This window comes from Penicillium taxi, assembly GCF_028828555.1.
Source record: "Penicillium taxi strain IBT 34144 chromosome Unknown utg000003l_segment0_segment0, whole genome shotgun sequence".
NCBI classification, from domain to species: Eukaryota; Fungi; Ascomycota; class Eurotiomycetes; order Eurotiales; family Aspergillaceae; genus Penicillium; species Penicillium taxi.
In genome coordinates this window covers 1,236,364-1,251,142 of record NW_026643205.1, presented here as the reverse complement: position 1 = coordinate 1,251,142, position 14,779 = coordinate 1,236,364, and the positions used below count along the sequence as shown (strand labels likewise).

The window sequence follows — 14,779 nt, the reverse complement described above, 5'->3', positions numbered from 1 at the left end:
TTTGAGCTTGTAATCCGATTTCCGAGAAGGGGCATGTCCGTGGATCCCCTTGCTGCAAAGCCCGTACTGTAAGCCATAGTTAGTCTATAGTCTGAGCCTGAGACAGGGGAACCACGATTAGAGAGTAACTAGTTACTAGGCTGTGAAGATCTTAGAGATCGACTCACTATTTCTAATCCTATTTCTATTTCTATTCTAGTCAGATTCTATTTTCTTCAAGTCGTTCTCCGAAGAGTCTCCGTGTTTCAGCTTCAACTTCCTTGATGACCTGTTATTAGATTACTTCTTTCCAAGGTCCTTCTCCTGACCCACCTTTCACTAAACACTTGGACCATTGGGCATTCTGTGCAATCAAGGTTGGCTTGTTGAATTGGAAGACAATCCACTGTGTCACCGCTGAAAAAGGGTCTATCCCCGACACGACCCACCATGAAACACTGGCGAATGAGCTAGGACACCGCATTCTGTGCCCTGAGACCTAGATTCTGTTTAGACCATCATTGCCACTTATCCTTCGTCTCCTGGGCACAACCCAGGAGGCAATAATTTAGTTCACGTGATACACCCAGATCTATAAGGATTGGAAGGATTACGAGATCGGCGGCTCTTGCTGAAGTTTGTCTTGAACCCACATCACATTTTGATCTCGATGAATGACTGCAGGTGGCTGAGAGAATCTCGAGGCTGTACGAAGTACCTAGGTACCTACCTAGGTACCTAGGTAGTAGTTGCAGGCGCTTCTAAGATCTATTGAGAACCGATCACATACCATTTGTATACAATGACTTTACCAATTCATTGACTGGACTAATTATATCTGTTCCAGTCCGAATGAACATGGATCTAGCTGATCTAGATTTACTACGATTCATTGCCACCACTTCACAACTCAATACACCACATTCTGTGAGATACGCAGTCCAGTAAAATGAGAATAAGCTATGAACCTCAAAATCCAAACATGCAAGATCTAGATAGTGAAGGTAATGCCGAGTATAGTCAACTATCATAAAAGAAGCTCTATAGATCCTCGGATCTTCAACCGACGGGCCGATTGGCGGTGAACCGGATAACTATTTCGGCATATGTAGACGACTACTTTAATTATCGCCTTAACACAAACTAGTCTAACCTGTCTTTGATTTTCTGCTTCTAACCTTGGAACTCACTAGTCACTATTGGAACTAGTAAATATTTCTACAATTAGTGAGTCAGTCGAAGACCTACGTAGCTGAACTCTACACTTCGCGACACCTACACCATCACTAAAATTGAAGTAATAGAAGACTAATAGAAACATTAGTACTATCAGTCCTAACAGCTTCCTTACTTGACAATCCATATTATTCATCTCAGTAATCACATCATGTCGACCGAAATGGAATACACCCGGTACGACCCCGCACCACGCATAAACATCACAGTTCGTACTGATAGCAATCCATGGGTGAAGTCTGGGCAAGTCAGGTCTAAAGATCTCCAAGATTGTCCTAGGCACAATGGGTTTCGGAAGTAGTCAATGGCAGGATTGGGTCCAAGACGAAGAAGAATCTATCGCGCTGATCGAGCACGCCTACAAGAAGGGCATCAACACTTGGGACACCGTAGGTGTGAAGACTACAAGAGAGTGGGACAAGCTAATCAACCTCCCATCTACTTAGGCTGACGTCTACTCCCACGGTCGATCCGAGATCGTCGTTGGCAATGCTCTCAAGAAGCTCAACATCCCCCGTAGCCGCGTGGTTATTCTGACCAAGTGCTTCTACGGCGTCGACGACGAAGGCAACTTCCCCCGATCGCAGCCTCCACCCGCAACCATGGTAGCTTCGTCAACCGCGTCGGTCTTTCGCGCAAGCACATCCTCGAAGCTGTCGACGCTAGTGTCGAGCGTCTCGGTACCTATATCGATGTCCTGCAGATCCACCGTCTAGATCGCGAAACCCCCCGCGAGGAGATCATGAAGGCACTCAATGATGTGGTTGAAAGTGGCAAGGTCCGCTACATCGGCGCCAGCTCGGTGAGTAGAACAAAGCCACCATTCCTGCAACGACCAAAAAAAAAAAATACTAATCCAAATCCATAGATGGCTGCATGGGAGTTCCAATCTCTGCAAAATATCGCCGCCCGTAATGGCTGGCACCAATTTATCTCCATGCAGAACTACCACAATCTAATCGCACGCGAAGAAGAGCGCGAAATGATCCCATACTGTCTCGACGCCGGCATCGGTCTCATCCCCTGGTCACCAATGGCCCGTGGAGTCCTAACCCGGCCATGGGGCACACGCACCAGCGTGCGCGAAAAAACAGACGGTACGCTGAAGGGCCTTATCCGCGCGCGCGAGACAGAAACTGACAAGGCTATTGTGGACCGCGTCGAGGAGATTGCTGGTAAGAAGGGCGTTAGTATGGCGCAGATCGCGCTGGCTTGGTCGCTTAGCCATAAGAATGAGTGCCCAATTGTTGGGCTGAATAGCGTTGCGCGGATTGATGAGGCTGTTGATTCTTTGAAGGTGGTGTTATCGGCTGAAGAAATTACATATCTTGAGGAGCTTTATGCTCCTAAGGGTATTCATCCTGTTGAGCGGTAGATTGCCGCGGGTAATTACTTAGGTATGAGAGGTGAGAATGATGTCCTTGCCCAGGTGGTAAGACTGGACTGAGATGCTTTGAATGAACATATGAGGCGATTAGAGGGTTGTATTCCCGTGCTCCACGAGCATATGACAAGGCTATGTCTGCTTTGTCCTGAGATGTTATTACAAATTAGAAGGAAGATATACAAGAAGAAAATCCACATTTACAGTCAATGGTTGATTCTAATTGCAAGATTGGGCTCCAAAGGAGATCAAATCAGAGTTGAACAGTCTTATGTACAATTAAGTAACCAAGCCAGATGCACATCCCAATTTAGTAAAGTATCGTTCCCACTGATAGTAAACTAGCTCCTCCATTGATCATTAACATGTAAATTGATAACAAGGAGAAATTGAATTTCGAATCTGTCAAGTTAGCTCTACGCAAAATAGCTCTTCCATAGAACACCAGATAAATCTTCCAGCTGATCAGAAGTAAAAGCCTAGAGAGAATTCAGTTAGCGGAGGATATTGAGATTGTCGCATTAGATGAATGATTCTCACCTTGGCATCGATGTGCCAGGTATCTTGCCTGGTCTTTTTGAAGTCGCTGATGATCGACTTCACACTGGAGCCAACAATGCCGGGGTCGTTAGCGGCACGGATGCTCAACGAGGTTAACGCTTCGGGCATCCAGTTGGGCGGAGGACTGTCGTATGGGAAAGCTTGGATCAAAGCACCTAGACCCAACACCGCACCGTGTCGAACGATGACCAGTCGGTTGTGTTCGGGGGTAGGAGTCCCAGCGCCGGAAGGAACAACAGACGAAACAGCTGATCGAGGGTTCTTCGGCTTCTTGGGGAGAGGGTTTTCTACAAGCAGCTTCGTAAAACGCTCCTGGAATCGCTGAACCATCCTGTTTCGCAGGAATGCAGGCGAGCAGCGGATCATGCCTGAGAGCGTGGCAGATGCACCTGCACGAACTTCGTGCTGGGAGTCTTCGAGCATAGAGGCAATGCAGTCGAACAACTTATCGCGATCGGCAGGGTCCAGTAGGAACAGTCGGCGGAAGTAGATGATCTGGATATTGATCATTACACGCAATCGCTGGTGCCAGGATGGAGATGTCTGTCCGATTCTGATGAGAGATTGAATGAACTCGGAGTTCTTCTCGGCGGGATACGGAATGTTGGGGAGGTGGCGGAAGACATGATACGCGAGGGATTGTAATTCCGGGTCCTCCTTGACATCCATCATGTGCAGAAGCTGAGCGGTGAACACCTCGGGGAAGAATGGGACAAGCTGCGTACACTCATGAGAGGAAAGGGTTGAATCTAACCAGAGAAGAACGGTCTTGCTACCAGATGTGTAGGATGAAGGGGTTTGCTGACCTGGACTTCTCAATTGTCGCCACTTTTCAATTTGATCGAAGACTCCTCGAATCATCTTTGAGAAATCCTCTGTTGGAGCATAGGGGTAGATTCCGACTGACGACGAAGACTTTTGAGCGTCCAAAAGCTGCTTGAGGTCGGGGTACGACTCGTGGTATCTTGTACGATAGATCGTCGCAAGGGTCTGGCCCATGGCCTCTCGTACGCCCTTGTATGGGTGGTTTAAATGAGCGAGGAAATCCTCGACAATTGGTTTCTCCAGCTGGAAATGCCATCCAGAATCGATGATGCACTGGTGAAGAAGATTGATTTTCGAGCTCTCCTTGAAAGCTGCGTTGGTGGACATGTCCAGACGGAAGCTGGAAAGCCAATCAACTAGAGGCCAGGCTCGGCGAGGATCACGGCACTGAAGGATCATATGAAGGAAGGTTGTCCAATAACCAGAGTTTTCAGGAGTGAGACCATCGGTAAAGACCTTCCTCACAATGGGGAAAGCATACTCCCAAACCAAGGCTCGGTTCTCCACGCTAGTCTCTGTCGCCGAGCTGATTAAGGCCCCGAGAATCTCAGCAGTGGCACGATGTTGGTGCTTGTCACTGCCATCCTCATAAACGGCCTGGACTTCTTCCTTGATATCCTGGAATGACGCAACAGTGAGGCCATCCCGAAGCATGAGCTCAAAGGCATAGAGCAGTAGCATGGCGGATGACATGCGGAACTTGTCCGCAGAGGGATCTCTTGGCTCCTGCTTCAGGTACATGAAGAATTTGTGAAACCAGTCGCGAGTAAACAATTTGCCAACCTGAGTTCGTACGTTCCACTCAACGTCGTCATATTCGATGTCCCGCTTCACGTTGGATTTGTATGCGGGCATGGTCTTTCCCCAGACCAGCCAGCCTGGAAAATCATGATCGATATAATACTCCGCTTCGGGGTTGGCAAAGCTGTTTAAGTAGTCCTGGGTCCACGCTTTCTCATGAGGTTTGGTTGCAACCTTGATCTTGGAAGGGAAACGTTGGTGACCCAGGATATAATTCTTGTAGTCATGGGTGCAAATGGCACGAACGTCAATGATGGTGAACAGTGCAATGAGAGCCTGAGAGTACATGCCCCGCAAGCCTGGATGGTCATCGATTGAGCCCTTTGTCACCAGGTCAATGAGATTTTGACCGGCGATGTAGTCGAAACGCAGACCCATGGTGATGACAATGGTCGCAGCACGGCTAGCGATCTTCCAATGAGAGATACGCGCCAGGTTCACCAACTCTTCTGCCAGATCGGCCTTTTTCTTCTCGATCATAACACGTTTCTTGTTGATGTTACTTCGCTTTTGCTCGATCTGACTGCTGACATCGCCACTAGGTGCAATCGCTTCCACAATGTCACGGTCCAAAATAGACATCCTCTCCATGGCACGGCCATAATCCATAATCTGGAACACGGCGCTGGAACAAATTTTCTGTACGGATGGCTTGTCTACTGCGCTGGCCTCGATGAAGGTTCGGATCAGACTGGGAGTGTACTTCCAGTTCCGCCCGACAGTCTTTGCCACGCTGCTCAGAAGTAGCGAGAACAAGGCGCCCTTAATACGTGCATTGTCGTTCTCCTTGACGCCCCTCTGGAGTGCCTTGAGAAGAGGGGGGATGATGAGAGTCCGGGCACCCCAAACGGACTTCAGCGCCGATTCACCTGCATTCTGGGCGTTTCGACGCGTCTCTGTGTAGACAGAAACACAGGATTCGGCAAGATCAAACAGAAGAACCTCATCAACCTTGGACCGGGGTCTCGGCGCAGCGTTGTGTCGCAGACGTTGCAGATGATACACATTGGCCCTACGAACCAACAGCGCCCGCGGGTAATCTTTTCGAACACCACTCATCTTGTATGGGTGAATATCTGCCGCCAAAAGACGTGTCACGCGATCTAGAACATGAGCAGATCTTTCGATGCCAACGTCGACAAACCAAGAGCGGAAAGCAGAATACAAAGCTCCGAAGCATGGCACATCATCCTCTTGGTTATCAGCCAGGAACCGATGGGTTTCATGCAAGACCCAGCCTGCTCGCTCACGAGTTTCGTGAATGGTCTTATACAAAGGATCTTCTTCTTCAAGGGGATACCCTGTTGGGTATGTAAAATTTTCCCTGATTGTAGATTCATCTGAGGTGTCAAGATCTTCATCATTGGAGGCAGCCGAGTCATCTTGCATTATGTCAGCTTCGGATGAGGACTGTGAGGCAGCCTTCGGATCAAAGAGCACTGAGATACCAGACAGAAGCAGTCGTAGAAGGACAAGATTTCTTGTGACTTCGTCGGACCAATCCTTGCCGCTTCCGTCACGCTTAATGCTTGAAGTCTCGTGCGTCAATCCAGACAGATGCTTCAAAGCCGTTCCAGCCTGGTTTTCGAAAATTTTGACTGCAAATTCCAGCTCTTCGCGCTTGGGCACGTGCCAGCGGATTGTGAGGTTATTCATATCAGCCTTATAGCTCCAGTGTTGTGGTTGAATGCCACCCTCAACGTCCGCCTCCTCGTACAAAGAGTAGTCCCTGGTGTATGTTCCAGTCAAGTTAAGCAGAAGGTGATGAATGAAGTTAGAAATATGTACAGTAGGGATTCCTCGGCAATTTTGCTGCATGTAAACTGCAATGTCAAAGAGCTCCTCTCGATGGGCAAGAACAGCATCACCGACGTGCACTACACACATACTTAACATGCTGACGTTCCAGACCAAGCCACGATCACGCGGGAGAACATCCGTGCCAGTGGTTCTAGTCGAACCGGCCCCGTTTTCCTCTATTTCACTTCGGATAGCCGCTGTCAAAACTGGAATGAACCGCTTCAGGGCCTTTTCAGGGTTGACCTTGCACAGAGCGTTGCAAATGAATGCCATGGCATCTCGGGCTTGGTGAATGACGTGATTGGATACAAAATCCACAATTTTTGACAAGGCAATATCGTAGTACTCCGGAGATAGAGAAGCAAGAAGAGGCATAAAAGTGGCAGGCAATGTGTTCACGATGTTCTCTTCTGGAGAACTGTTACGCACTCGTGTGACATCTGGCAGGTTCTCCAGGAGTGTGAATACACGGCCAAGTAATGAGATGATGAAGTCTCCAAAGCTACAAGTGGATGAGCGGAGGATCATTTCTTCTGTCTCATCATCTAGCTCGGTGTCGTAATTCAGCTGAACAGCAGCTCCCTGCTCCTCCATACGCTCCATTTCGCCGGTAATCCATTGCAAAGCGAGCATGTTACAGTTAATGTCATCTCTTCCCTTGGTCATGTCTGCCATTGGAATATTGTAGCATGCGGATTGAATGAATGATAGAGCGTGAAGAGACTTTTCAAGGTCATTGGCATCGATACCGGGCAATGCAAGGCCAAGGAGAGTGGTCATATGGCATCGGTAGCCTTTGGTCCGGGTAATAACGCGAGAAAGAACCTGCATGGCACGAAGCGACGACGTGGTTCGATGCACCTCAACGAGACCCTGCAGAGCAGGGTAGATCCTCTGCAAGGCGCCAGGCAGAATAAGATGTGGCTCCAGGTAGGCGAGTCCCTGTAGTGTAGATAAGGAAAAGGTCATTGCAGTGCTGCTCTTGGCGTAGATGCCCATAAAGACTACATCCCTGAGGCAAAGAACAAAGCGTTGCTTCAATGGCTCATTGAGTCGTCGCTCTTGTGGAATATCCATCTCCCCACTTTGCTCACGATTCCAACGCATGACAAAGAAGTCAGTTAGGTAAAATACCAACTGCGACAAGGTCTTTGTCCAGCTGCCCGAGTTAGAAGGGTGGAAGAAAGTTTCCACAGCCTGTATTAGACCCTCCAGTTGACTGAGAATGGAATCTTCCGACTCCAAACAAGTAGGCGAGAGAGACATGACTATCCATCGGGCGATGTGATGGGCCACAGGATGCTTGCGAGTATCACGATCAAGCATGATGCCCAGACCGGAAGAAATATCAACTAGAGCGCTGTATGGAGAGGTAGACTGTCCCACGGGGATCTCTAACAGCCTCAGTATCGCGGTGAAGATAAGTGCAGACTGTTCCTTAGTAAAAATACCGTGCTCAGAGAAGGTGATTTGCCCGGCTGGTAGTGAATCGCGGGCTAGTCGTGAGAGGTAGTCCACATATGTCGTATCAAAGGTTTTTGAGCGACCAACAAGAGACCACAAGTGGAAATGAGTGGGCAAATAATTCTGAGGGAGCAGATCCTCACGGTTAGGTGGAGGGGGCGATGTTGGAAGCAACAGATTGATCAGACCAGCGACCACAAATGCGCCCTCGGAGAAGGAGGTAGTGTAGTGAGGCAAGAATTCCTCAAGCATCGCAGGAAGTTCGCGAGGATCGATGAACAGTTGAGCAAAGGCACATAGCTTAGTGAGTGTCTTTATATTTCTCTTAAGATTAGTCGAGTGAACCAGGCCGGATTCGGTCGGGAGCACAAAAGCCTTGAGTTCTTTGTATAGAGGTTTCCAATCTAGGGTAAGGTCTTTGACGGGCCGAAGATAGTGCTTGCGCCTGTAAAGTATCACGGTCAGTGTTCTTGTTGGATAAAGCAAAGACCAGGGAAAATATTGGGTTGGTTTGGCTCACTTGGTAAGTAGCATGAACATGCTCGCAAATCGCTCCGAGACATTAGGGTCAATACCAGGAGCCAAGGCAAGCTCATAGTAAAGCTTTACTAGGTTGATCCGGTCCTTTCGAGTTGGATCAAACTTGAGTGATAACCATCCTCGGAGCTCACGTGTCCAGTGCACAGCTCCAGGATTGAAGTCCCCAGCTTCGACCGCGATATAAAGGTGCTTCAAAATCTCCTGAAGGGTTCGATCTCGCTCTGGTTCATCTTCAAGCTGGTATGGAAGGTATTTGAAGTATGGGTAGGTTCGCGGTCGGACGCGGGCTTTTGCATCGACATCACCATTCATTGCAGCGGGTTCACCACCTGGCGATGTGGCGCGTGAGAGTTCTTGTGCATGGAAGAAATTATCAGATGTTAGAATTGTCTTGGGTGTCGAGGCATCCATGCTCGGATGCGTAGGAGGAGGTGGTAAGGTCGAGCAACACGGCGTATGATGATGAGGAGTTGAACGTCAGACGGGGCTCTAGAATGCAAAGGTTATCAACTTTTGCAATTTACTATATTGAAATCTGCCGGATGCTTCATCGGCATTCACGATCAGAAACATACATCAACCACGAGATTCGAAATTACCCAAAGGGTGTAGAAGTTGAGGAAAGTATGTTGCACACGGCTGGGTGTGCATGAGGTAGTCTGTGGTCGTTCGGTTTGGCCAGGAAAAAGCTTTCGATATGGGTGTAGGATAGAAATCAACTAGAGGTTGGGGAAGGCTAATGGTAAGCAAATCAGCTAGGATTTCTAGCGCTTCCTTTAACAATCAATTACTGAGAGAGCTATGAATGGTCAAGAAGATGTTACCTTTTCGGCTTAATCGCGGCCTGATGACATAATAGTTGAGAGGATCAGCTTGGAGCTTGGGAGAAAAAAAAAAAAGAAGAGTCCAGAACGATACGTAGTAGATTAAGCTTAAAATAGTACTTGGTTAGATCGTAGATAATCTCTAAGAGAAAGACTAGAATACTGAGATAATGAAAATTTTGATTCGGTTTATAAGTGGGAAGAATACTATGTAGGGCCCATTAGGCTGACGCAAGCATACGTGGTAGACAAGCTACGAAGCAGAGAGAAAGATAGTTACATAAGGAGAAAGGAATTTAATTTGTTGCACATTAAACAAGTTATCTGTTTCAAGCAGGGGGCAAGAAAGAACCAAAGAGAACCCCTTGGATCAACGCATAGACCACCATTGCCTGAGCCGCGACCGCTAGGCTGCGATGGCGCTTACGAGGATCCTGAAGATTGACCATGGCACCGGATACTAAGAACCAGTACCACAACGGATATCCAGACGATATTCGGTTAATAATCTGGACGTGATAGCTGGTCAAAGCCATGATTGCCAACAACAATTGAGGTATTGCTAGGCGAAAGAGCATGGACCCGGGACTGAGTGAAGACTGGGATAGACCTCCAGACGCCGAGCTCAAAGTCACAGGTGCCTTCAAAGCCCATAGAGATGACTTACACAATATTGCAAGTACCGGCGCTGCTAGCAGAAATAGTGGCAGGTTTGATATGGTCCAGTATCGAAGAAACCCAACGTTCCTAAAGACAGTCAGTGGGTTAGTCATCATTGAGTAAGAAGAGTACGACTGACCAGTAAAATCCCTGGACGAAGGTATAGATACTGGGCACAGTCCAGCTGCACCACGGTCGAGCTTCCATCCCTGTACAATAGATATGGTATGCGGAGATCTGGGGTACTATCATCCCTAGAGCCACGATACATCCTCCCAGAACAACCACACCCAACCGACGAAGGGTGTGGACAGAGGGACCCTGAGTCAAAGTTTCCCATGCCAGCAACACGGCATCATAAGCAAATAAAAATCCACTGAGGATACCGTTGCTACGGACCAGGGTGGCAATTGCAAAAAACACAGATGCTACGAGAACATTGAAGTCCCGCAGAGCCGGAATGCGTTTGCGCTCCGCAATCAGGGAAGACGAATAGAAGTAGAATCCTGAAAAGTTGAGAAAGGAAAACGTGGACTCTCCATATGGGGCAGAAAGAAAAGCTCCAGCGGGTGTGATGATATGAAGTGTAGCTGATAAGAAACAAATGAGTCTTTGGGTGACTGTCTCGTCACCGAAGATATTGCCGGACAAGCCATATAGAGCTAGAACCGAAAGATAGTGCGCAAAATGGGAGACGGCAACCCCGACTACCACGGTAGTGACCGTCCCATCTTCTCCTCCCGACCAGCGAATCACTAAGCACTAGTTAGCTGACTGTATCTCCCAAAGAAATCAGATCATCTCTACCAGAAACAAAGAAGCTCAAAAGTCTCGGCCAGCTAAAAGCCCACTCTTGCTCAAAGACATATCCCTGCTCAGAGGTATGGAGAAAATATATGGAATCCCAGCGGGCGAACTTCAATGACATAGGAAGTGACCCGTCATGGCCAGCATCCAATACCAAAGAAGTTGAGGTGTCATAGCCCGGACCAGGGCAGGCAGCAACCACGATGAACAATAAAGCTTTCCATAGCCAGAAAGCAGCTGTCAAGCTTCCAATAGGATTATCTAATTGGAGTAACTTGGCGAAGCGTGGGCCAATTGAGGACATTCTGTCCCAAATGGGAAAGAGAGGAAGGTTAAGGCCGAAGAATAAAGATGGATATGTTGATGACTAATAACAATACATCAAACCGAGGTTGGATTAGTCATCGGAACTCGGCTTACGGGCCGAGCAGACCGTGTACAGACCATGTATAGACCAATCAACCTCAATTCTATTCTGTACTCCGCAGCTCGATGGAGTAACGAACCCCTTCATAATTGTGTGGCAATTTTGACGAGTGGACACAGGTCAGGTGGGCTGACAGAAACTGTGGACGCAAACCCTGCTCAGCCCTGTGAAGCTATCACCGAGGTATGTATATTGTTGTACGGAGTACCATTGCTATAGATAACTATCTACCACTCCTCATAAGACATTGGATTAGATTCTTGGAAGACATCATCTAATATACTACCTTGGTAAAGGAGTATTAAAGTTTCATATAATGAGAATAATTTGTGGGGGCGTAATTAGTCCGAGTATGGCCGGAGTCTATACTTAGTAGACAATTAATGTGCTGATTACCTTGGTAGGCAAAAGCACTCCATTCTCTACTTACTCAGTACTAAGTAGTAAAATAATATTGACATTATCTAGATATATTTAGCTAGTTTATACTTGACAACACTGAAACTAACCCTGTATGTACATTGGCAGGTAAACAGTACACAGTACTTGTGCTATAGCCGCGTCACAGTTCCACCTGAGCCAAGCCACACAATATAAGGAACTAATCCATATCTATCGGCGGTAAGGTCATGACGTCTTGGTTCGGAGGCTGAGTTCCTCCTTCTTAACTCCGTAGGTGGAGATGATTTGATTATTTCATTCGGACCGGATGTGATCGGACGCCGCCTTGCCCGATTCCGCTTTTCCTCTTCAATTTTCACTTTCTACTCTCCGAACTAGGATCGGACTCCACCTTAGTATAAGGCTGACCGCCCATTTTTGGGATTTGTGATTTGTGGTTTTTGATTTTATACAATGGGGGTTCTATCCCTAAAATCTCTTATTATCCCCCTTGCATTCCACCCTTTTCCTTGTCATACCACTGACTTATTTCCTTTCTTGTGCTACTCCTTCTCCTTTTACTTTCCATTCCCTTTCAGCTTTCAGCTTTCAGCTCCATTTTCATCCTTCCCACACTTGACCCTTACATAGTAGATGTCTTCTTCACAACTCTGTACTGGAAGCCTATAACCGACACTCTCAACAGGAGCTCAATGTGGCTCCACTAGACGGTCAAGAATGCTGCTAAACCTGGGTCTCACCGCCGATGCTGCAGCTGCTCATACCACAGATCTTAGCGTCCAGCTAGAGACGCCACCAACTACTCCATCATACTATTCAGCGTTCTCCTTTCCAAAACTACCATTCGTTGGAAACCTCTATAATAAATCACACCAGTTGGATGGTCATACTCCACGACCAGCCTCTATCACCGCCATGAGTGCCCTCGCCTTGCCGAGCGGGGCCAACTCGACTCAAACTGTTCGTATCGGCCGATCAAATACTACACGGAAATCTACGCGACGAAAAACATCATACCAGCTAGCACATCCTGCTTCCCATGCTCGCCACAAACGCCTCAAGCTTCGCCCAAAATTGCTACTCCAGCTGCAACAAACCTCACAAACTCCTCGGCCCTTACCTATCTTAGATATCTTGCCCTCCACACTATACTTGCCTCGACTAGCTCGGAAATTTCCCACCATGTTCCGAGGAAAGAATGGCCTGGGCCCTAACGACTTGATAATTGTCCTGAGCGATCTATACGAACGAACGGCGGTCAATATCCCCAAAAATCCGTCGTCGGAAGATGAGGATGAAGATCAGCGCGAAGTGGTGGCGACAATCTGTCAGATGCTTCAAGATGATGCTCGTATGCAAGGGAAGGCTGAGATCTGCATGAACTTCGGGCCAGTGTGGGAAGCCACCCCACTGCCCTCAGGTTCATATGAATTTGTCGCACACATCGGAAATGATGTCAAGGTATTACGTTGGGCCTTGCGTGGAGCTAAGAGTCGCCGATTATCTGCACCCACAGGAGCCGTTCTGCGTGAAGACACCAAGAAATTCACCTTTAGCGTCCTCGATCCAACCACCCGCCGCCATCCAGTCATCGCCACCATGACTCGCAATCAATTGGAAGTCTTTGACGAATATTCTACATCGGTTCGATCGGATCTAGCAACGCCAAGCTCAGGCATGTCTGTAGTCAGTGACTTGTCCGATGCGGATGCACCCTTGGACCCAAGAGAGAATGTTGTCCCACTTGAGGATGGCCTGCGAACTTTGATTATTGTGACCAGTATCTGGGTGGCCTTCCGTGAGGGCTGGTCTGACATTTTCAGCTATGACCCGGTCTCATCGATCGCCAAAAGTCCCGTCCAACTGGCTTCCCAAAGCGGCTCACCAGTAGCCGCCAAGAACGAGGTCAGATCTGTTGATCAGGATGATTGTTCTCCGAGGGACCTGACAAATAGGGCCAAGCGCTGCGTCTCTGTGTCTAGTGTCCATCGTGCCGTCGCAACACCCTCCGCTGATAAGTCCTTTGGTAGTCTGTCTAAACGGTCAAATTCAAGCGGTGCTGCTTTCATGGAGCGAGCCAAGCAACGTAGCACCTCAACTGGAGCCCGATTGAATCGCCACACAATGGTCTCAGGCCCGGCTGACAACGGTCACATTGTTGTCTCTCGTCCACCGTCGTTACGACAGAACTCTACCGGACCCGAAGAGATTTCACAGCCTATTCACAATCGATCACGAAGTAGCACCAAAACTCAGTTCATCGTCCCCGACACCTCCAAATTCAAAGTAGATCGGGCATCAACTCCTCCCTCGCATCACTCTCAAGCTCGGACCGCCGAAGAACCCAAAACCCCTGAGGACCGTCCAGAACCAGCCAAGGGAAAACGGCGTCATCGGCTCAGCTCCTTCTTCCATATATTCCACCGAAAACACGAGGTCCATTGACGACCTTGTTTACGTCATCACATGTATACCCCCTTATCATTTCAAAAGCGACCATATTACCTTTCTTACCTCTGGCATTGCTTCGGCTGGCACGAAGCACTGGCCTTTTTCAACTGACATTATTTTTCTTTCAATTCTCCCATCGCAACGCGCGGTCTTTCATATACTATTTGGGCATTTCATTGGCATCAACCTTACTCTTACTCTTCTCGACATCATCTCGGGCCCATCATGATGTATATGGATACGAATATACCCTATTTCTTCACTATCACAATTCTTCTTTACATAACTTAGTCTTAAGTCACATAGTAGCTGAGTAACCAACTTTCATCAAGTCACAACCTAGATATGGATTTACCTATGGTTAGACGTCAAATTAAACTAACTAACCTCAGTTTACTCCCTTTGACGCGAGTCTGCTAGCGGCCTCAGGTAGCGACAGTTAATGTACCCCGTAGGTGAATATCTGGGTATACAACCCCGGAAATCACCAGCTTAGCTTCTTCCTCCGTCACCCATCTACAGTACATACTCCCGAAGTCTGCGCCAAGAAGAGAAAAAATGAAAAGACAGGCAAAAATATGGCAGCCTTGAAAGCGAGCTCCTGTATACCCCCCAGTG

At 48.0% G+C, this 14,779-nt stretch overlaps 4 protein-coding genes across 4 annotated transcripts; 2 read left to right on the top strand and 2 right to left on the bottom strand.

Annotated features, from left to right (window-relative positions):
• Positions 1-1,366: 1,366 nt before the first annotated feature.
• N7495_003936 (aldo/keto reductase) lies at positions 1,367-2,590 on the top strand (the record flags this gene model as incomplete). Its single annotated transcript, XM_057206587.1, has 5 exons — positions 1,367-1,392; positions 1,454-1,604; positions 1,662-1,731; positions 1,758-2,017; positions 2,084-2,590. 5 exons carry the CDS (start codon positions 1,367-1,369, stop codon positions 2,588-2,590), a joined length of 1,014 nt encoding a protein of 337 aa, XP_057064267.1.
• A 425-nt stretch (positions 2,591-3,015) lies between these two features.
• N7495_003935 (proteasome activator BLM10) lies at positions 3,016-9,001 on the bottom strand (the record flags this gene model as incomplete). Its single annotated transcript, XM_057206586.1, has 3 exons — positions 3,016-3,078; positions 3,140-8,495; positions 8,571-9,001. 3 exons carry the CDS (start codon positions 8,999-9,001, stop codon positions 3,016-3,018), a joined length of 5,850 nt encoding a protein of 1,949 aa, XP_057064266.1.
• A 742-nt stretch (positions 9,002-9,743) lies between these two features.
• N7495_003934 (uncharacterized protein) lies at positions 9,744-11,185 on the bottom strand (the record flags this gene model as incomplete). Its single annotated transcript, XM_057206585.1, is given in 3 exon segments — positions 9,744-10,161; positions 10,214-10,836; positions 10,850-11,185. The coding sequence occupies 3 exon segments, from the start codon at positions 11,183-11,185 to the stop codon at positions 9,744-9,746; spliced, it is 1,377 nt and encodes a 458-aa protein (XP_057064265.1).
• Positions 11,186-12,427: 1,242 nt separating this feature from the next.
• On the top strand, positions 12,428-14,155 carry N7495_003933 (uncharacterized protein; the record flags this gene model as incomplete). The annotated part of the gene is made up of 1 exon (XM_057206584.1): positions 12,428-14,155. The coding sequence occupies one exon, from the start codon at positions 12,428-12,430 to the stop codon at positions 14,153-14,155; it is 1,728 nt and encodes a 575-aa protein (XP_057064264.1).
• Positions 14,156-14,779: the final 624 nt, after the last annotated feature.